The sequence below is a fragment of the Pongo abelii genome, chromosome 8 (genome assembly GCF_028885655.2).
Source record: "Pongo abelii isolate AG06213 chromosome 8, NHGRI_mPonAbe1-v2.0_pri, whole genome shotgun sequence".
Classification (NCBI taxonomy): domain Eukaryota; kingdom Metazoa; phylum Chordata; class Mammalia; order Primates; family Hominidae; genus Pongo; species Pongo abelii.
In genome coordinates, this window is record NC_071993.2 from 55,417,511 (window position 1) to 55,441,070 (window position 23,560).

The following is a 23,560-nucleotide window of genomic DNA, read 5'->3' on the forward strand; positions in this document are numbered from 1 at the left end:
TTCCTTGAAGAGCAGTCTTTTTGGATCCAGTGTCCATTTTTAAATTGGGTTATTTTTCTTTTTATTATTGATCTCTAAGTATTTTTATATATTCTTGATATGAGTCCCTTATCAGACATGTAATTTATAAATTTTTTTTTCATTCTGTGGATCTTTTTTTACTTTCTAATAGTGTCTTTCGAAGCACAAATTTTTACTTTTGGTGAAGTCCAATTTATCCTTTTTGTATTAGTCCATTTTCATATTGCTATAAAGAACTGCCCAAGACTGGGTAATTTATAAAGAAAAGAGGTTTAATTGACTCACAGTTCAGCATGGCTGGGGAGGCCTCAGGAAACTTACAATCATGGCAGAAGGTGGAGAGGAACCAAGGCACCTTCTTCACAAGGTGGTGGGAAGGAGAAGTGCTGAGCGACGTGGGGAAGAGCTCCTTATAAACCATCAGTTCTCATTAGAACTCACTCACTATCACAAGAACAGCATGGGGGAAACCACCCCATAATTCAGTTGCCTCCACCTGGTCTCCCCCTTGACACGTGGAAATGATGGGGATTTGGGGGATTACAATTCAAGAAGAGATTTGAGTGGGCACACAAAGCCTAACCATATCACTTTTCATTGTTGCTTTTATTTTTGGTGCCAAATCTAAATTGGACAAATGCCAAATCTGAGATCATGCAGATGTACTTTTAAGTTTTCTTCTAAGAGTTTTATAGTTTTAGCTCTTCTATTCAGGTTTTTGTTTCATTAAGTTATTTTTTGTATGTTATGCAGTAAAGGTTTAACTTCATTATTTTGCATATGGCTATTTAGTTTTCCATCACCATTTGTTAAAAAGACTATTCCTTCCCCATTGTATAGTTTTGGCACCTTTGTAAAAAATTAATTGAATGTAGACAAATTGTTTTATTTTTGGACTCTCAATTTTATTCCATTGATGTATATATCTATTCTTATGCCAGTGCTGCACTGCCTTGTTTGCCATTGCTTTACAGTAAGTTTTGAAATCAGGAGCTATAAGTCTTTCTACATTCTTTATTTTGTTAAAGATTGTTTTGGTTTTGGAGGTCCCTTGTAATTTCATATGATCTTGAAGATTGGCTTTTCAATTTTTGCAAAGAAGGGTGATCATTGGAATTTGGTAGGAATTGTTAATTCTGTAGATTATGTTGGGTAGTATTGACATTTTAACAATATAAGAACTTGTTACCATACATATGGGATATCTTCTATTAATTTAGGTCTTCCAGTGATATTTTATAGGCTTCAGTGTACCAGTTTTTCACCTTGGTTAAATGTATTCCTAGGCATTTTATTATTTTGATAATGTTATAAGAGGAATCGCTTTCTTAATTTATTTTTTGGATTGTTCGTTAGTGGTGGATAGGAACACAGCTGATTTACGTGTTTTGATCTTGTAAACTGAAACTTTGCTTAATTCATTTATTGGTTCTAGTAGTTCTTTCATGGAACATTTGGGATTTTCTATATATAGAATCCTGCCATCTGTGAACAGAGGTGTTTTTCTTCTCTTTCAATTTGGATGCCTTTTATTTCTTTTTCTTGCCTGGTTGTCCTGTCTAGAACCTTCAGTACATTGCTGTCTAGAAGTGTTGAGAGTGGACATCCTTGTCTTGTTCCTGATGTTAAGGAACATTCAGTCCTTCACCACCAAGTATAATGTTGTATAATGTTGGCTGTGGACTTTTTGTAGTTACTCTTTATGAGATTGAGAAAATTCTTTTTCTCCACCCAGCTGGTTGACTTTTTGTTTTGTTATGAAAGAGTATTAAATTTTTGTCAATTTTTTAAATGTCATTGAAATGATTACATGGTTTCTGTTATTTATTCTATTATGTGGTGTAGTACGTTAATTATTTTCAGCTGTTAAGCCAACTCTGCATTACTAGGCTAAATCTCACTTGGTCATGGTATATAATTTTTTATGTGTTGGTGGATTCAGTTTGTTGATATTTTGTTGAGGATTTCTACATTCATATTTATATGAGATATTGGTCTGTAGTTCTCTTGTAAAGCCTTTGTTTTCTGTATCAGGGTAATAACTGGTCCCATAGAATGTGTTGGGAAGTGTCCCTTGCTCTTCTAATTCTTGGAAGAGCTTTTGAAAAACTACCATTAATTCTTCACTAAGTGGTGGTTAGGATTCAGCAGTGAAGCCATCTGGGCCTGGGCTGGGCTTTTCCTTCTGGGTAGGTTTTGTTGTTGTTGCTGTTTTACTAATTCAATTTATTTTCTTGTTATTGATCTATTCTAATTGTCCATTTCTTCTTGAGTCAGTTTTGGCATTTTGTGTCTTTTTAGGAATTTGTTCATCTAATTTAAGCTATTTAATTTATTGGCATACAATTGTTTATGGTATTTTTTTATAATCCTTTGAAAAAATTCAGTAAGGTCAGTAGTAATGTCTCCTTCATTTCTGATCCTAGTATAATAATTTAAGCCTTTTCTCTTTTTTCTTGGTCAGCCTAGCTAAAGACTGCCAATTTTATCGATCTTTCCAAAGTACCAGATTTTAGTTTCATTAATTTTATTTATTGTTTTTTATATTCTGTAATTCATTACTTTCTGCATTAATATTTATTTTCCCCTTCCTTCTGCTTGCTTTAGATTTAGTTTGCTCTTTTTTTCCCAGTGTCTTCAGATGGAAGTTTCAGATATTGATTTAAGGTATTTCTTTTTTTTCTTAATATTGGCATTTACAACTATTAGTTTTCCTTTATGCTCTGCTTTATTTATAGCCTATGTGTTTTGGTATGTTGTGTCTTTATTTTTATTCATCTCAAAAAGTTCCCTTTTGATTTCTTCTTTGACCTATTAGTTATTTAGGAATGTGCTTTTTAATCTACACTTATTTTTGAGTTTGCCAAATTTCTTTCTGCTAATTGATTTCAAATTTTGTTTCATTGTGATTAAAAGACATGCTTTGTATTATGTCTATCCTTTTAAATGTACTGAAGTTTGTTTTGTGGCCTCGGCTTCTCATCCTTTCGAGCTATTTGAAAATTTGCATGTATCTCAAGGTCCAAAAAATATAAAAAAGCATAAATGTTGGGCACACCTCGGTGAATTCCTCTTCAGAATCTTGGCTCCTCAAATTCAGCTGTCTTGGTAGCTCTCTGCTGTCTTAGAGCAGATTGTTCAAATCTAGGTCTTTTCAGTCATTCTTTGGAGGAAGGTTGAGCTACTGCAAGCTAGTTCATCATAGATGGAGATGGAAGCAACCCATAAACACGTATGTGAATGTATTCATATGTGAGTGTGTCAGCATAGGTGATGCCTGTATTTATATGAATCTCATTTGACCAACAAATTCTGTAACCACTATTTCCTCTGTCAATTGGTCAGTATAGAGACGTTCTTATCTAAAATCACAACTGTCACTCACGCTTGTAATCCCAGCACTTTGGGAGACTGAGGCAGATGGATCACCTGAGGTCAGAAGTTCAAGACCAGACTGGCCAACATGGTGAAACCTGTCTCTACTAAAAATTAGCCAGGCATGGTGGCGGGTGCCTGAAATCCCAGCTACTTGGGAGGCTGAGGCAGGAGAATCACTTGAACCTGTGAGGCAGAGGTTGCAGTGAGCCAATATTGTGCCACTGCACTCCATCCTAGGTGACAGAGTGAGACTGTGTCTCAAAAAATGAAATAAAATAGAATAAAATAAAATCACAACTATCATTAAGCTGTGACTTGTTTTCTCCTTTCTCCAGGATTTTGTGTCATGTATAGAGAACTACAGAAGAAGAGGACAAGAGCTATATGCATCCTTATACAAAGATCATGTGCAAGTAAGAAACAAAACATAGGCTTTCTCTATACAGTAAGCTGGAATCCACCTTGAACCTGAAAAATAATCGGAAGGGCCTTTGGTTTACGTTCTGGATTGCCCACCAGGCTTGCACCATGTTGGGGTTTTGCATTTTATCCTAAATGCAATGGGTTGCCACTGACAAAGGCAGGCTTAGATATTTAAAGTACCTATCTAGGCCTGACTGCTGTACAATCTAGGCAAAGAACACTGGCTCTCATGCCAGTCAGAGCTTTATTTGAATTCTAAGTCTGCCCCTTTCTATGCCAGGGGTCTGAGCCTCTGTGTGCTCATCTCTAAGCTGGAATAAGTCTTCCTACCTGTGAAGATTTAAGAGCAAGTGTGAAGCACCCAGACTGTGGCTGATAGAGAATGGATAACCCATGTGTGGTTATAGAATAGCTAAGAACTTTATTTTTATTTGGTGTTACTGTTATTAATAAAAATTTAACATATTGCTAAAAATAGAACACAACATACAGTCTTAAAACCCAGTTGGATACATTATTTACCCAGCAATTTCTTTGTCCCAGAGACAGTGTGAAGTATTAAAAAATGCAGAGATTATGATACTCCTGTGTCTTGAAGGTGTTTGAAACTTGTAGATGAAACCCAGAGAAAAGAAATGCCCACAAAACATGGTGATGAGCTCAATGATAGGATGTTCTACTATGGGGAAAGGAGCGATGGGGTGTAAGGAGCCATTAGTGTGCCCTGGGTGGGCCACGGATCAGGAAGGCTTACACATGGTGCCCAGTGCCAGGAAACAGAAGAGGCACTAATCATTGGAAGCTGAGTTGCCTTGTCTAATTTCCCCCATAGAAGCCCACAAGAATGCCCCTGGGAAGACCCATTCATGGATGTGCAGCCTGAACCCCAGAAACACACAGCTTAGCAACATAGCCTCCCAGGCTCTCCTGAGTGATGGAAGCAGCAGCTTATCAGACACGACACTTGTGAGAAAGGAGGTTTGGTGTGTACAGGATGTGATAATGGCTGTGATAGTTAGAGGGATAAGCAGGCATGTCTAGTTTTTCTGAGTGCACAAGCTGGCCTTCCACAGACCCTCTGGTTGGACAAAGGTTTTCTCTGTGGGCATCTACCCCACTCCAGCATTGCTGACTGTGCTGCACAGCTGGGTAGGGTGACTTGCTGGCCTATTTGGGTGTCATCTGTGCCTATTGGATAGACCATTGCATGTGAATGATTCACAACATGGATTGACAGATTTCACTCAGGACTAGCAATATGGCTGATAAATTTAATTGCCACTGAGGGAAAAATAAGATGAATCTTGTAGGATTGCATCCTTTATTGGTGGACATCCTCATCACCACTGCACCATTTTGAGACAGAGGATGTGGTTTATCTAAACTTCCTAATCTGCATCTGGTTTAGGGTGCAACCATTTCTGCTCCAATGGTTAGAAGAGCTTGGGAGATACAGTTATGGCCAAGAGAGGTGCCCTGGGGTACTTTGTGAAATTCTGTTGAGATTTGTGAGATTACAGGTTCATGTGGGAAGGATGCAACTCCCTCAAGCCCAGAAGGAAGGGATCCAGCCACCTGAAAGATTAGCCTGTCTCATCTTCAGCAGCAGGGCCTGACTGGAGTTCAGAAAGGACTTGAGAAAGTTGTGCAATTTTCCTGTTGATTGAGGTATTTTTGAGAAAATCAGCATTTGGAAGCTAATCCACAAGGATACTTTCCAAGTATTTAAATATTTAAGACAGGTTGTTTTGATATTTGAAAGAATGCAGATATAATAACATCTGCCATAGATAATGGGATGTGGACCATTGCCCTGCTTTTTTAAGGGGTAGTATGCTTTCCCAACAAAGGCCCATTCCGCTTCCAGAAAAGTCAGGTCCAAACTCTGGACAGAGATTAGGCTTGAGAAATTTGCCACATCCTTTGAGGACAGCTTCTCCCAGGTGCACCCAATGAGGCCCTCCTAAGAAGGGGAGATTCAGGGGCCCTTGCCCACAGGGTGGCCAGTAACACACCACGCAGGACTTCTCTAACCAGGCACTTTACCCACAACTGAGAGGTGACTGGAGATGGCAGCAGCCCCCAGCATAACAAGGCATCATTGCCTAGTGCCCTGGAAGTTAACCCGAGCGTCATTATATCCCATTATTATATCAACAGCAAACCTTGCAATTCAAATAGTTAATCAGCCAAATTTTTTTTTTATCCAGAAGTTCTGACAAAAAGTTGCCCCTACAGTCTGGCCCTGTTCAGATTCCCCTTTGCCTTGTCCACATTATCTTCATTCTCTTCTCTGTGGCCCAGCCTCTCTTGCTCTGTCTGTTACATACTTAGGCCATCCAGTTCTTATGTTGAATCTCCATTATAATTTGCAGAAATGACTTATCCTGCTTACACAGTCTTTACTGGTTGGAGTTCTTTGTGAGATGCCTGACAACCCAGAAATGGCCACTGTCTTCTGTCCCACTCTCTTCTAGGGCCTCTAGTTTCCTTTTCTTGTTCGGTCTCTATCTACTCATTGAGTATTTACCACAGCTCTCTTAGAACAAATATTGGAAACTCAACTCAGACTGCCTTAGGCAACAAAAAAAAAGTCTTGTTTTACTGAAGAATGCAGGGAAATGCAGAATTCAAGCAGCGCTGGATCAAGTTCCGTGCTCTGCTTCCTCTGTGTGGGCTCCTGAGGGTGCCATTCCCAGCCCTAGGGGGTGGTGCCCATTGGCTCATCCTGTAACCATTCATAACAACTCGGATTATAGAGACTTGGGTGAAGTGTTCATCTTTGAAGCCTGGTCAACTCCACTGAAGTAGCAGGGACTGAAAGTAGGGAAGGGCTGGGTTTCCAAAGGTTAATCTAAGTGTTGCTACCCAAGGGTTGCTGTGATTCGAAAATCATAACTGATCAAGTGTGGTGGCTCATGCCTCTAATCCCAGTGCTTTGGGAGGTTGGGCAGGAGGATTGTTTGATGCCAGGAGTTCAAGGCCAGACTGGGCAACATTGCAAGACCCCATCTCTAAAAAAAAGTAGTTAAAAAGACATTAGCCATGTATAGTGGCACCTTTAGTTCTAGGTACTCAAGATGCTGGGGTGGGAAGATTGCTTCATCCCAGGAGTTGGAGGTTACAGGTTACAGTGAGCTATGATAATGCCACTGCTTTCTAGGCTTCTAGCCTGTATGACAGAGAAAAAGACCTTGTCTCTGAAAAAAAAAAAAAAAAAAGAAAAGAAATTGTAGTTGTCCCCCAACATAACAGAATCCCTGCCTGTGAGTCTGTGGGCCTTAAGTGTGGCATTTGGCCCACTTGCAGTTTGAATAGAAAGAGGGCCTTACACTGTGCAGAAACATGGGCATTTCAGAGCACCTTTGCAGGTGTGGAAACTCAGGACTTTTGCTATTTAGTCATCTGACGTCCTCTGCCCTGGACCACCTGTAACTTGCTATCATGGACTAAATAATCACATCTCTCTCAGGGATCACACCATTGTCTGACTACAGATATTCAAGGCAACATGTGTGCTCTGTGATGAAGACCCAGGCAGCTGTGCATCTCCAGGTTGCATAGGTGGAGACTTGGGGTGGATATGTGTTCTTTTTTTTTTTTTTTTTTTTGACGGAGGCTCGCTCTTTCCCCCAGGCTGGAGTGCAGTGGCGCTATCTCTGCTTACTGCAAGCTCTGCCTCCCGGGTTCACACCATTCTCCTGCCTCAGCCTCCAGAGTAGCTGGGACTACAGGCGCCTGCCACCGCGCCTAGCTAATTTTTTGTATTTTTTAGTAGAGACAGGATATCATCATGTTAGCCAGGATGGTCTCGATCTCCTGACCTCGTGATCCGCCTGCCTCGGCCTCCCAAAGTGCTGGGATTACAGGTGTGAGCCACTGTGCCCGGCCAGATATGTGTTCTTAAAAAACTAATTTGAAGCTAAGGCTGGACAACCCAATAGCTTGAGATTATTCATCCTCCGTGAAGCTCCGTATGTTACTACAAATGCAAATGTACAAACGTCACTACAATCTCCAGGGAACTGAAATATTTCTGCCAAACTAGCGTTCATTCTATGTGACCAAGTCTCTGTAAAAAGCTTTGGATAGTTAGTTGGATAGTCATTATTTTTCTGGTGGCCCTTTTTTTTTTTTTTCTGAGACAGGGAGGGTCTTACTTTGTTGCCCAGGCTGGAGTACAGTCATGTAAATCATAGCCCACAGAAGCCTTGAACTCCTGGGCTCAAGAGAGCCTCCTGCCTCAGCCTCCCAAATAGCTGAGAGTACAGTCATGCACTAACATGCCCAGTTATTTCTTTAATTTTTTTGTAGAGACTGGGTCTTGCTATGTTGCCTAGGCTGGTCTTGAACTTCTGGCCTCAAGAAATTCTCCCACCTTGGCCTCCGAAAGCTCTGGGATTAGAGGCATGCAATACAATGTACATCTTGGAGTTTCTTATTAACCAATTGGACTACCACATAAAATGCTAGCACTGTTTGGGATATGAATTTAAGAACTGTAGAGAAACAAAATGATCTTGTTTTGAAATAGGATTAGCTTCATTCACAGTGATAACACTGATTACTTAAGCTGAGTAAGGTACCATATTAAACTCTTGAAAATATTGTCCCATTTAATCATTCTAGAAGCCCACGATTATTATTATGGTACTATTATTAACCACATTTGACTGATGAGGAAGTTGAAGATCCTCCAGATTGAACTGCTGGTGATTCACAAAAACATGATGGATGATCAGGTCCATCAAATGCCAGAAACCACCTGCTGGGCACTATCCCCCACCCCAAAGCCATGCTTTCATGGGAATGCCTCCGACAAGTTCTGAGAACAATTTACTCGTTTAAAATGGCCAAGATTTGCAAGGCCTACATCTATAAGTCTTCCAGTTTTTTGAAATGCTAGTAGAAACCATGTGCTCATAAAATAATAGCCCCTCAGCAAAGGAATCTAGCTCCTATGCTCAAGGAAGTCTTTGGAATCCAACAGACCAGGTTTAAATCTCTGTTTGGCCACCTGTTGGCTTTGGAGAAGGCACTTCTCCTTTGCAGACTTAACATCATCATGGGGATGATCAAAAATACTTGTGGTACCACTGGGTAGAGGAAATGAGATAAAGCAGGTGCAGGGCTCAGCCTAACACATGATAGTGGGTGTCTTCTCTCTTCATGTTGTTATGCTTCTTGTCATTAGCACTTCACCTTTTCATTTTCTGAAAAGATTAAATTTGGGACAAATTCCATAAAATATTTGAATAATTGCAAAAGTTTATCCTGCAAAGTTGACTCTACTGTCCAAACTGAACTGAACTGCTTCTTTGACAGGTGATGCATGTGACTTTAATGTGGTCTATAAATGCAGGTTGGGTGTATCTATGTATTATTAGAAAAGTTTGAGTCATACTCTAGTAGCAGATGTGGTAGTCAGAGACCACAGATGCAAACTGAGGATCTTATAGCTATTAAATGAGATTGTTTGCATTACTATGAAAGGTTTTAGCTCCTGTGAGTATTCTAGAATCTCTGAACCTTCTGGAATCTATGATATTAGGATTGAAAGGCCCTTAGACATCATTCAGGCCAGGTCTGTCATTTCGTTGGCGATTCTGAGAACCAGAGATGGGAGTGACTTGCTCAAATCAACCAATTGTCTTGAGGACTTCAAATTCCCACTCCACTCCAGTCCAGGCAACTGGAAAAAAGTACATTCAGCCTCATTTTTGAAGGGTGGGACTGTGGTGAGATTCATGTCCATTTGGTAAAATAGCTGTCCAGTCCATGCTGATGAGCAGCTACAGGACTTTCCAGACCTGTTGATTTCTGCCCATCACCAGTACCCTCATGGCTCTGAAGGCCAAAGGGCAGACAGCTTTCTCCTCCCCTAACTTGGATTAAGATATCTTAAAGCTGAGCAACTGTTTCCTTATAGTCCTGGCTGCAGTGGGTACCCTACACATTCTGAGGGTGTAGAGAGAAGGTATCTTTCTCAAACGTTCATGGGAGACTTGGCCTATTCACCCCGGGAGGTTTGGGGCCAGGCCCATAAGGCCCATAAGGCAAATGTGTCCAGGGTCACTCTGTTTCTTCTCCCCAGAGGCGAAAATGTGACAACATCAAGGCAGCTAACGCCTGGGCCAGGATCCAGGAGCAGCTTTTTGGAGAGCTGGGCTTGTGGAGCCAGGGGGAAGAAACCAAGCCCTGTTCCCCATGGGAACTCGACTGGAGAGAAGGACCAGCTCGAATGAGGAAACGCATCAAACGCTTGTCTCCATTGGAGGCCCTGAGCTCAGGAAGGCACAAGGTAGGAGTCAGGCACAGTGGGACAGTGCTGGTTCCAGGTAGGGCCTGATAGGAAAGCAGCTCCTGAGCTTCCCCATCGCATGTTGTTTATATCAGGCTAAGATAACACATGCAGTTAAATGTAGGAGAGTCCCAAAATTTATTCTCAATGCCATTTAAGAGGAGAAAAGCATCACTAACCCTCCTAGGTACATAGCAGGGACACTGTAACTACAGCCTGAATGAATGGATAAATAGCGAGTGTTGAGTGGTGAGTGGTTCTTACCTATGCCGCAGACACAGCCCTGTGCTGCGGTCCACACAAGTCCTGTGGAATCATCTGGATGCAAGTGTTTGGAAAGGGCCAGGGGAAGGCTATTGTCTGCTTGCACAAGTTACTTGTTATTGGGCAGTTGTAACCCGTACTGCTATAAGCGTTACTGCAAATCCCATAACAAGTTTTACGATGAAAATCTCATGAACTTGACTGTTTCTGCAATCTTGAGCCAGCGATCCACTGATTCCAAACAACATTGACTTCCCAAGCAACAGAATCTGGGTAGTCCCTGGGAGTTTGCTCTAATGAAGCTTGAACTGTGTCGCAAACTCCTATTTTGCCTTTTAAAAGACAAGAAGCCAGTCGGATTCATTTGGTAGTAGATATAGAAAATCTGTTAATAGTTTTTCATGTCTTTATTGAATGATCATAATTTAAAATATCCTTAAAGGCAGCCTTCCAAACACCAGAATGCTGGATTTTTTCTTCTGCATTCATCACAAGTAACAATGTTGAGTTTATTCTCTGGTCTGTAACCTCAGCATCTTTTACTTATGCTAAAAATCCTTTGTAAAATCTAATGAAAAAATTATATTTCATTTATTCAGTAGATGCTTAAATTTTCTAAGTATTGTCAATAAACACTTGGTGGTGTGTATTATTTTCCCTCACTACATTTTTTAGGAATAGGAAGAAAAAAAATAAAAAATAAAAAAAAAATAAGTAGCCTGCTCACTGTGCTGGTGACAAAGCCAAGGGCTGGCTATGAAACCTGGTCTCTGGTCTCTGGGGCTGTCCAGCCCTGGAAGCTCCCCTGGTCCCCTGTCCAGGGTGTCCCACACAGAGACATCGAGGATGCTATCTAATCCCATCTTGGCCTATTCTTTGGTAATTACTGTAAGTCCTACGTAATGGAAGATTGTGGGTTTTTTCCCCTTTGACTCAGGAACATTCATACTTGCATTTTATTGTGGTCTTTTAGGATTTAGTGTTTCCCTCCCTTTGCATCTGAGGCTTGCATAATTTGAAGGGGTCATATTCATGTGTGTGTTTGTGCATCTGTGGAATTGGGGGCGGGTGAAGCATAGATGTAGCCTCCGAGATCTAATTTTTCTTTTCTCTGTCCTGATTTCAGGAAAGCCAAGACAAAAATGATCATATTTCTCAAACAAATGCTGAAAACCAAGGTATTCAGTTTATCTATTTTTTTCCTTTAATAATTAAGCTAATTATTGGTTTTATTTAATATTTTATTAAAGATATTAAATTAATATTTTAGAAGAGGAAAATACTATTGTAGCCAACCCTGGGACTTATTGTTACTGTGCTTCCAGAAAGAAGACAAGTCGATTTCAGCCCTAGACACTTGTTAGGGGAAGCATTTTCTATTAAGATTGCAACAATAACAATTTTTGGGGAGAAAGAGTCTTGTCAATTTGCTATATCAGGGAGATCTTAAAAGTATTCCCAAACAATTTTTGAGACAGGGTCTTGTGCTGTCACCTAGGCTGGGGTGCAGTGGCATAATCACAACTCACTGCAGCCTCCACCTCCTGGGCTCACATAATCCTCCTGCCTCAGACTCCAGAGTAGCTGGGACTACAGGTACACACCACAATGCCCAGATGTTTGTAATTTTTGTAGAGATGGGGCTTTGCCACATTGCCCAGGCTGGTCTCCAACTCCTAAGCTCAAGTAATCTGCCTGCCTTGGCCTCCCAGAGTGCTAGGATTATAGATGTGAGCCAGCACACCTGGCCAATGACTACTTCTTACTGCTGATCAAACTTGTCTCATTTCCTGACTAATGGATTTGTTATTGAGCTTGCTACCTTGCCTGTCTGCAGTAATACAAGCCCAGAAGTGAGGGTCTTGGGCTCTGATCCCCAGGTGATTTGGAGTTTTACTGTGGCACAGAGCATGGGATGACATTGTGATACCTGTTTGTCTCTCGTCTCTCCACCCCAAGCCCTACAACTCTCACATGGAATGATTGCCTGCCTGCTCCACCTCTCAGAGGTGGGGGTTGCAGAGAGTGCAGTGGTGGAAAGCATGAACTGATTTTTTTGTGGATGGTGGCCATGGGCTGCTGTGTCCTCTCATTCTTGACATGCAGAGCCCCTGGGTGTCCGTGACCCTGGGCCTTCATGGTGTTTCCAGTATGCACCCTGAGTAGGGAGCTCAGCCAAAGGAGAAGAAAGGCCCTGTGGTTCTCCACCACGCCTCTCCTACACACCTCTCCCTGCATGGGGGAAAGCTGTGAGGGTTTGCGTGAGCAGTGGACACTTTCAATCATCCAGTACAGAAAAGATAATGAAAGTAAATGGACCAAATTGCAAACAGTGGAGCCAAACAGACTAGAGATGAAAAGACCAGACTCTTATCTCAGAGAGACTTTATTCAGATTCTACCTCTAGTTCTTAGAAGCCATATGATCTTGTACAAAGTAATTAGCCTGTTTCAGCTTTTCCATTTGTCAAGTGAGGATGAAATAGTATCTCCAACCTAGATGGGACAACATTTTAAAATGTCATCAGAAGTATCTGGCACAGAGAAAGGGCTTATTAAATGGGACCTGTTATTATTAGCACTATCTCTGGGTGCATGGGTGAGATTTGTTTTATTTCTCACAACTTCATATCTTTTCCAAGTTTTTTTACAATAAACGGATATTGTTTCTATCATGAGAAAAAACAGCAATATTCAAAGAGTGAATGAAGTGAAATTCAGAGAAAGCAAATCCTAGCTGGGACTCTGGGGAGTTGCTTTACTAACGAGGGTGAATTTGGAAATGTTGCCCTGTGGTCACTGGAAGTGGCTGAACAGCTAGGCCTGGGCATAGCTGGGCCCTCTAGGATAAGTCAACTGGAAGGTATTTTGACCACACCCCAGGGTGCCCCAGATGTGTGGTGTCCATTTCCAGAAGCAGTGGAGGGGCACGGTGAGAGATCCACGCTCTTCACTTTGGCCCTGGAGCCTTGCTGCTCCTCGGTGATGTAGGCACATGCTGTGCACTGGCCCTTACCATGCCAGGTGGCTCCTGTCAACACCACGTGTCCCTTTATGCTGCTGCAGATGAACTGACACCGAGGGAGGCTGAGGGCGAGCCGGACGAAGTGGGGGTAGACTGCACCCAGCTGACCTTCTTCCCAGCCTTACATGAAAGTCTGCACTCAGAAGACTTCTTGGAACTGTGTCGGGAAAGACAAGTTATTTTACAAGAGCTTCTTGATAAAGAAAAGGTAATATACCCCATTGCAATAGCCTTTAAGATTTTTAAGTTAGTTGTTAAGATTGTCAGACAGGAGAAAACCAAGGTTTCGCCACTTACATGGGGAATGAGATCTCCATTTGCTATGAAAACTTTCAACATAATAATCAGTGAAAAAAAGGGATAGATTCCTAAATTTGTTGGCCCAGGGAAAGGGTGCAAAGGGAAGTCTATACATCCTGCATCAAAATATTTAAAAGGTATACCATAAACTGTTAAGTGAAAAATACTCTAACTTCCTACTTTGACCTTCATGACAACCTGAGAGGCAAGTTTCAAGTTGAGAATTCTTGACCTTCTGGCAGTTCAGCATCTTGGCCCCCTGCTTGTGGCCTGACCACCCTGAGAGGTCCCTCACCTTGAGGGGTCTTGGGTGCATGTGTTTGGACACCCCAACCCATATGTCCGCACTGTCCCTATGCCTCGGTCTCACCTTGGCCACCACTCAAGCCTAGGGGTAAGCACACTGTGGCACCATTAGCCTTCAAAAGGGTGGCCCTGGGGATGAAGTGTACAGGCCCAGGAGGCAGGCTGGGGACCAGGTGGCAGGGAAACCCGGGGTCCTGGGTGCCTGGAGCTGGGTTGGCGGAGCCCTGCTCTTCGTGTGTGTGTCCTCTTGGCCTGGCTGGGGAGGCCCCAGAGAAGGACCCGTCTTCCCCAAGTCTAAGAATGCAATGGAAGATGAAGCACATGTCTTAGAGTAGAACCGGCCTCAGTTCTAGTCCCAGCTTGGCCACATATTAAACCGCATGTCACCTAACTGTTGTCAGCCTCAGTTTTCTCATCTTTAATGTGGAGTTCTGGCCACCATCTGATAACATTCTGCTCAGGCTTAAATGGGCCAGTGGAAGTACAGGGACTAGTTCAGAGCTGGGCATAAGAGAGGTGCTCATCAAAGGTGAGTTATTTTCCCTTTCTGAGGGTTGGGTGGTTGAAGGCTTGGTGGACCTCAGGGTCTCTGGGTGAATCGGGCTTTTCCATAGGAATATAAGTGAAGGAGATACCCACAGAGGAGCAGGCAGGCTGGGACTGGTGGGCCACAGGGGACACACAGAGATAAATGCATGAGAGCTGGAGGCTAGTCTGGCCCCAGGGTGAATGGGAATGGATCTGAACCAAGACCCAGGGACTGAGGGAGAGCCTGGACCTCCAGGAATAGGTCCCAGGCTCAGAGAACCTGGGAGGGGCATAAGCAAATGAATTGCTTATGAACTTGCTGCAGAAATTTCAGCAAATTGCTTTGCTGTTTTCAGATTGGGTCACAGTTCAAGCAATGTAGTCCTGTAACAATGCTGTCCTTATACCTGCATAACCAAAGCTTCCAGACACAGAGCACATTTCCAGCTCTCCAACACACCTAGACATCATGCCTCCTCATGCAGGTTTGCCTACCTGCAGTGCCCTGCCTGCTTGACCCCTGCAACTGACTCTCTGAAGCTGATCTTGACTGCTCCCTGCTCTGAGACCTGGAGAACTAGCTTGTTACTGTCTGTGTTGCCCCCTGCATCACCTCCTGCCTTGCTGCTGGCACACAGAGTGACCTCAGCACTTCACCTGTCCACCTCTGTCACTACGGATCCTCCATACAGGAGGGAACCCTGTTGTCTGACCACAGGCATGCCTGGAGCAGCCAGTCAGTCAACACTGATGAATGACGTACTAAATTCATGTGCATTTTGTTTTGATAATGGAAGCATCATATCTCTACTATGTGAAATTTTGATAAATGGATATTAAAATATATAACACACATGTATCCATAAGTGTATATTCATAATATACAATTGCTGAGGACTAATGGCAGATCATAACAGTTGGGATATATCAATATATTAATATGCTCATATAGGTAAATGGATATTTAGTAAATACCTTGTCCATTGAAAAAACAGCTAAGACATCAATGCTTTTTTTCTATAAAAACTTTTCTTTGCTTTATGCCCTTAAAGGAGCAGCAGTTCTCAAATGGGGGCAACTCTACCCCACAAGGAACCCTTACCAATGTCTGGAGACATTTTTAATTGCCATGGCCAGGGCGAGAGGATGCTCCTGGTGTCTAGTGGGCAGAGGCCAGGGCTACTGCTGGGCACCCTACATTGTCTATGGTGGCAAGTCTGAGAACTGTGTCAGAAAGGATCCATAGTAAACAGATATCATGCTCCAGCTACACCTGCCTGCTTTCCTCATTATGTGGTGTCTCCATATTGGTTCTTTTCATTGCTTTGATAGGAGAACAATGGCAGTGCTTTATATTCGCTTTCTATCTCTGCCAGAAGAAATTACCACAAACATAGTGATTTTAACGCAACACACATTTATTATCTCGAAAGTCTTGGCACAGTGGGGCTCAGCAGGTTCTCTGCTAGAGCCTCAGAGGGCTGCAGCCAAGGCATTTGCGGGGCCGCACGTCTTTCCAGAGGCTCTGGGAAGGCATCCTTTCCAAGCTCGTTCCAGTTCTGGCAGAATCCACGTTCCTGCTTCTGTAGGTCCGAGCTCCTGTTCTCTGCCTGCTGGCTGCCACGGTTCATCTGTTTCTTGGGGTGCCCATCTCCCTTACCCTGTGGCCCTTCCTCCTTTCATTTCCTGCAGCGGGTGGTATCCTTCTCACCCTTCATATCCTTCTTGCCCCCTCTGCCTCCCGCTCCCCCAACACCACCTCTCTGACCAGCTCTGCTGCTGCCTAGGGCGCAGGGGACGGCCCTAAGTCACACATAATCCAGGTTCACATCCCTGTTTTAAGGTCAGCTGATTTGTAACCTTGATTTTATCTGCAAAGTCCCTTCAGAGCTGTGTGGGTGTCAGATGGGACAGCCTCCTGGGGACTTCTCTGGAATATGGCCTGCCACTTTGACACCACTCAGGCTGCTGCCCCCCAGGGCCGGTCCTTGGCCTCCTAGGAGAGCCTTTGCAGGTGGCCTGACTCACTCAGGCATCCAAGGCCGGCCTGGGAGTTTTCACCCTGGCTAGGCTGAAGTTTGTGGTCAGGGACCCGAGTGAGTCCCAGCCCGGCCTCTTGTAGCCTGCAGGTACCTTTGACACTTGTCCTGTCTCTGAGAGTCTTGTTTTTGTTGACTGTCCACCAGGTGACATTTTCCTCAGGGATCTTGCTGGGGGAGCGGCAAGAGTCTGAAGCCCCCAGGTGACTGACTTTCCAGCCTCTGAGGCAGGACAGAACCAGGAAGGGGATCCTCTCCCATCTGCCCCTCCCTGCCTTTTGTTTAAGCTTCAGTCTTCCTTGGCCTTCCCGTGGCTCAGCGGGAAGCTGTCAGAAATGCCACACACTGTTTGCTGTGGCAGTGGGGATCCACAGGATGTGCAGACAGGAGCATGTGGAACCCAGCGGGCAGTCGGGAGGGGAGAGAGCAGGAGCTGTCCTGCTTCCACTTAGCACCCGGTGGCTGGTACATTCAGAAGGGAGGGACCTTGTGTGAGGGTCGGCTCCCGGCCCAGAGGACTGGGCAGAGTGACCCTTGCCATTATCTGGGCATCCGTCCTTGCCTGAGATGTCTCTATGCATTTTATGGGGCTGTGCTTGCTGCCTCTGGCTTCATGGGGAATTGTGGGAAAGGCTGGCTCCCAAGCTCAGTTTCCCCAGGGTCAGTGAAGCCAAACCACCAGGCACGCCTGTTCCTGGAGATGCAGGCCCGGGGAGGTGGGGGCAGGGCAGGATCCCTTGTGAGGGGAGGGTGGAGGCTACAGGCAGGGGTGGGGGTAAAAACCCTGCCCAGTTCTAATTCTCTTGCCCCCACTTACAGGCCTAGCGACTGGGTAAGTAAGAGAACCATTCCCCAGCCTCCTTTCTGTTATCTTTAGAATGGGGTTCTACTCCTGGTCTCACTAGTTTGTGGCAAAGATTGACGTGGGGCTGTGTCTCTGTCTGAGACTGTGCCCTGTGAGGAGGCAGCTCTCAGCCTCTGGCATCTGCTGTTACTGCTCTGGCTGTTGCTGTTCCTTTCATAGTCCCATAGGATTTGTTATCACTCTCCTAGAAGTAAGAAGGGGCATTGGAAGAACTCTGGTACCTATGGCATGGCCCAAGGGCCCTGTCAAGGGAAGGATGAAGGATCCTGTTAAGACTGAGGCTCCTGTGAGGCAAGGAACTGTGTGTCTTGGGGAAATGCTGTGGGGAGTGCTTGGATAGATGGGAAACTCTGGGGGTCTCCGTGGGTCTGGTTGTCCTGCCGAGATGGTGGAGGATGAGACAGAGGGTCAGAATGGAGCCCATGAGAGCCCTGACCAGCTGGAATGGGGTTCCTGCAGAGTGCCAACACTCAAACCAAATGCAAGGTTTTGGGAGAAAGAGGGAAGTTGCTGGGTTGAGACCTGGACTGATGTGTGGTGAAATCAAGGAGGTCTCTAAACTGAAAGCACAAGGCAGGGAAGAACATGAGAAAGCAGGCCTCAGGAATTCACATGAATCAGAAAAATCCTTGAACCACAGGATCACCCTTCTGCTCTAGACTGGAGAGCTCTGTGGACTGGGGTCCTGGCTGGCTGGTGGGACATATGGGGCCTCTCTGTGGCCTGGCACTCCTCCTCCTCCTCACACCTCCACCAGCCAGGTCCACGCAGTCCCATGGCTCCCAGCCTGGGACTCATTCACTCATGGCTCCATTCACTCATGGCTCCCAGCCTGGAGGCCTCCTGGGTGAACCTGTCCCTGTGCGCCCATCCCCAGCACACTCCCACCCCAGAGCATAGCTGGTGGCTCCATCCCCTGGGCCTACCCCAGCCCCCTCTTATTGCCTGACTGATGATTTCTGAGCCTGCCTATGGTTTCTCTGAAGGCAGAGAGAGACTTGGCTTCCTCCTCATCCCTTCCTTCCCTGACACACAGGGTGAGTGCTTGGGAACAATCTGCAGACTGACAGGGCAGCAGGAATCAGGAGGTCCTCCAGGGGAGCCAACCTGCCGCCAGGCCTGGGTCTGCTCACATGCCTTAGGACCCAGCTTGAGGGAGGGCATGCCCTGGGGGCACCTGGGTCTTGGGGGAGCCTGCTCTGGGGTGGGGAGGGTCTTGACTGGACTGGAGCAGGCTGCCACAACACCACCACCATGGAGGCAGCAGCCAGTCATTTGTGCCCAGGAGGGCAGCTTGGCACAGGGCAAAGTGCATAGGCTGGATTGAGAACTTCATTCTGCTATTTGTTTGTTGCTATTAATATTACTATTAGCAAAATGTCAACAGCTAGATGTCAGAAGCCCTTGCCTTGTGTGATCTTCATGCACTGTCTCATTCAGCCTCACCATGGCCCTGTGAGGCAGGTGTGTTAGTCCATTTGAGTTGCTATAAAGGAATTCCTGAGACGGGGTAATTTGTAATGAAAAGAGGTTTAGTTGGCTCACAGTCCGCAGGGTGTACACAAAACATGGTGCTGACATCTGCTTCTGGTGAGGCCTCAGGAAGCTTCTAGTCATGGTGGAAGGTGAATGGGAGCCAGTGCATCACATAGTGAGAGAGGCAGCAAGAGAGAGAGGGAGGAGGGGCCAGGCTCTTTCAAATAACCAGATCTCAGCTGAACTCTCGGAGAACTCATTCATTACAGCAAGGACAGCACCAAGACATTTACGAGGGATCTGCCCCCATCATTCAAACAGCTCCCTCTAGCCCACACTTCCAAAACTTAAGGCCACATGAGATTTGGGACAAAACATCCAGACCGTATCAGGAGGCTTTATTATTTCCATTACAAAGATGGCAAAAACAAAGCCCAGGGTGGCTACTCACTGGAATTGCTAGGATTTGACCTCAGATCTCTCTTATTCTCAGTTCATGTGTTTTTGTCCCCTCTCTACTGCCTCCCAGCTCACTGTGTTGGACAAGTTACATAACCTTTCCAGCACCCTGTCCCTCAGCAGCCGGCTCTTATTGGGCTTGGAGTTGTGGCTCCCGGCCCCATGTGCTTTCTCTATAACTGTTCCAGTTAAAGCTGGTGCCGGGAGGCCTTCAGGTCTCTCACCAACATGGCGTCTCTGCCTGGGATGCAACAGGCCAAGCAGGTGCCTACCTGCCTTCCTGCATGTGCCTTAGCCCCTGGTCCACTGTGGCCTTATCCCTGGACCACTATGGTTTTGTGTCAAGGACAGGAACTTGAGGCCAAGGAAAGGAGGATGGGTGCATTGATTGTTGACCCATGAACATGTTCAAGCAAATATACAGAAAGTTTGTGCAAGGGATGTGTGTGTGTGTGTTACTCTCTACATTCCCCAGGCTAGTACAATTAGCCTATGTTGAGGCATTTTGTAGCAAGTGTTGGTTGTAAGCTGGGACTTCCCGTAATTCAGATGTTATTGTGAGACTTTGTACTTTTTCTAAAGCCTTGTGCTTTTTCTAAATTTCTAAGTGAAACATGCCCACAATAGGGGCATGGCAGGACTGTGTGCATGCTCCTACAACAGAGTCCCCACTCCTCCTCCCCTACCATCTCAGAAATGCTGGGTCATATGGCCTTTGCTGGACACATGGCACAGGAGACTTTCCAGGGCGTGACTGCTTTTCAGGCATCTGGGTGGCATGCCTCTGGCAGAAGCCTCTGGAGCTGCAGGCACCATCCTGGCCCTGGGGGATGCTGTGGTGCCGGGGCTAGGGTGGCAGCAGCTTAACTCATTTCTTTGTGTGAACGTTGGAGTTCTGGTTGCCTCCAGCAATACCTGGGATGTTAATTATTCAATTATTCTGTGCCACCTCTGCATCATTGATTAATGATTCCCAGGACTACAAACACATTTCTCTGCAAACAGCTCTGTTTGACTTGAGGAGTGACTGATTTAATGCATATTAATTGTGGGCCCATGTCAGTTACCACGTGGCTGGGGATGTCCCTTGTACAGCTTCCAGAACCAGTCCAGAGTCAGTCCTCAAGTGAAGGTTTGCTTTTGTTATTGTTCTTTGATTACATGAAAAATTAAACATCTGATTTTTTTTCATACAAAATATAAAATGTGAGTTTGACCTTGGTAGAAATGATCCGCTCAAAGGGAGAGACATTTTCCTCTGGATTGCAGAGTGGCATCTTCTACAAGCTCCTCCCAGGTATCTTTAGCTGAGGCTGTTTGTAGAAGGTGAGGGTGGGTGTTAACCTTTCTATGCAGTAACTTCCTGTCTTTCTGAATCTCCATGACTTTCTGCAATGCAAACAACACATGTCATTCCTACTTAATATTTCTGAGATGCTGGTTAGCATTCTTCATATACAAGGCCCTTCCAGAGCTGGCCTTGTAGTTTCCCTGGACTAACTTCCCTTATCCTTATACATGCGCATAAACACACACACATGCATGCACAGACACACATGTGCAACCACATGCACACACATACATGTGTGCATACACACATGCACACACACATGCACACCTGATGCGTGCACACATATGCATACACATACACATGTGTGCACGTGCACACACACACATACACACCCCTCTGACTTTTTAATTATACAGAACTACCTATAATTTCCAAAATGTCCAGCTGGTTCAAGACTTTGTGCCTTGGAATGCTCCTCCCCTATTTTTTATCTTTGTAACTCCTAACTCCAGACTTGGAGTCATCTCCTCAGGAACCATTTCTCTGGTGTCACCGCTGCCGCCTCTTCCATCTCAGTCTGAGTGAGACACACTCCTGTGTGCTCCCAGAGCACCTGTGCTCTGTGAGCTTTTCCTCCCACACTGCTGGGAGAGCTGATATCCTGCTCTCTCTCTTTCCTGTTAGATTGTAAACATCTTAAAGGCATGTTTTATTTTCCTTTGTGCCTCCCAGGGAGTGGGACATATGCTAAACATTTAATATGTACCTGTTAAATAAATGAATGAACAGATAGATGAGTGAATTATGGGCAATATGCTGACACCAGATGAAACCTTTTTTTTTTCTTAGCCTAGCTGGTTCCCAATGGTCAGTTTCTTAGTGTATGGGCTTCAGATCACCTGCTCAGAATCTTCTGGGTTGCTTATTAAAATTCACATTCTAGGGCCCTACTCTGCACCTGTTGAATTGAAACTTCTGGGGATGTAGCCTGGGAATATGAATTTTATCAAGCTGTGCAGGTGATTCTCATACATACTAACTTTTCAAATAAATGCCCCAAATCCATGAGTCCAAGTTTTACAATATTCAGAGCTACCCTGGCTAAAAATGTGCTCCAATTTTAATCAGTTGCCAGTGAGCGGTCCTTAGTGAACATAGGTTATGGTGAGCATTGTGCTTTGAACAGTCCTTGGGACTTGTAACATGTTTCACATTTCACCGGTGCAACCAAACAAAAGCAAAGGTATTGCCATTTCCACCTGGTCTCCTCCGTGTCTGCAGAGAAAGATGGAAGGTGTGGCTGTCTGCAGGCTCTCTGTGGAAGTGACACATGCAGGCAGGCAGGGGGCATCCCTGCTCCTTGTCTCAACCTGAGATGTACTTACATAAAAAGATCCATGCGTCATTACATTCCTTTCCTTTCCATATTTCCCAAATTAATATATATGTGTATATATATAAAATATAAAACAATAAGGAGATGTTCTCTCTCTCTCTCTCTCTCTCTATATATATATATATATAGATAGATAGATAGATAGATAGATAGCATCTCCTTATTGTTTTAACATACATTCCTTTTATTATTAGTATGACGAATTCTCTGTCTAAATACATTTAAGATAGAAAAAAGTAGATACCAGAGCTCATAGGTGGCCAAATATAGCCTTTTGCCTCTTTGATACTTGACTTTTTCTCAGCCATCTGTGCTTTTCTAAAAAATAAGAATACTTATTCCATATGCCAATACTATTAGAATGTATTCAGAACAAGGTTGAGGCAAGCAGAGATGTAGGAAGAGGGCAAATGATAAATGGGAGCAGGGCTAAAGCTTTCTTTGCAGCAGACTCACTCACCATACACAAAAATATAAGGAAATGTATAATTTGACAGCTCTGTTACTGGGTACCTTCAGTCACCTCTGTGGACCTCAGTTTTCCTACCTATAAAATCAGGATATTTCACTAAGTTGCAGACTGCTAATGCTAGAGAAAACTTTAGAGAGCATCCAGTTGACCTTGCCCTTTATAGATGCACCACTGAGGCCTGACTTTAGAAGAATGTGCTGCTGTGTGCTACCACTGAATGTCCCAGTAGATTGTTGTCTCCCTGCTATGGTTTGAATGTCCCCCAAAATTCTTGTGTTGGAAACTTAATTGCCATTGTAACAGTATTAAGAGATGGGGTCTTTAAGAAGTGATTAGGCCATGAGAGCACGACCCTCATGAATAGATTAATGCCATTATTGCAGGAATGGTTCATTATTATGGGAGTGGGATCCTGATAAAAAGGATAAGTTCAGCCCTATTTCTCTCTCTGTCTTGCGTGCTCATTTCCAGCTTCCGCCCTTCCATCATGGGGTAAGCCTCACCAGATGCCAGTTCCATGCTCTGGGACTTCCTAGCCACCAGAACTGATAGCCAAATAAACATTTATCTTTATAAATTACCCAGTCTGGAGTATTCTGTTATAGCAGCAGAAAATGGACTAAGACACCCTCTAACTTTAGCTCCAGCATTTTGTTGATTTCTGGACAACCTGTTTGTCATCATACACAGAGCTAGCTGCGGCTACTTTCTTAGTTATTTTACCCATCAAGAGTGCTAATATATCATTCAGTTGATCTTAAAAAAGCTCTACTCATGAGGCAAAAGTTCTACTCTTTAAAGTGATCAATAGAATCATGGCATAAGGGATTTCTTAATCATGAGTAAACTTAGGGATGGAGCCCTCCTAGGGCTAATTTAAATGGAAGAGAAGGTAATAGTTCACTTGGGTTCATTTTCTAGTTTTTAAAATGCCATTTCTTTTCTAGCAGAATCAATGTTTAAGCTATTAACCCAGCTCTCACCAGACATTTTTCTTGTGGTTTGGCTTATTCTGGT

General features: G+C 44.3%; 1 protein-coding gene across 1 annotated transcript in view; it reads left to right on the top strand.

Moving 5' to 3' along the window:
- WDFY4 (WDFY family member 4) overlaps positions 1-23,560 on the top strand; it is a 303,041-nt gene that overhangs the window by 183,901 nt on the left and 95,580 nt on the right. Inside the window, exons 40-43 of the mRNA XM_024254223.3 lie at positions 3,735-3,812; positions 9,917-10,123; positions 11,514-11,565; positions 13,453-13,619. Coding sequence (XP_024109991.3) covers positions 3,735-3,812; positions 9,917-10,123; positions 11,514-11,565; positions 13,453-13,619 — 504 coding nt within the window. The remainder of the gene's footprint in view (positions 1-3,734; positions 3,813-9,916; positions 10,124-11,513; positions 11,566-13,452; positions 13,620-23,560) is intronic.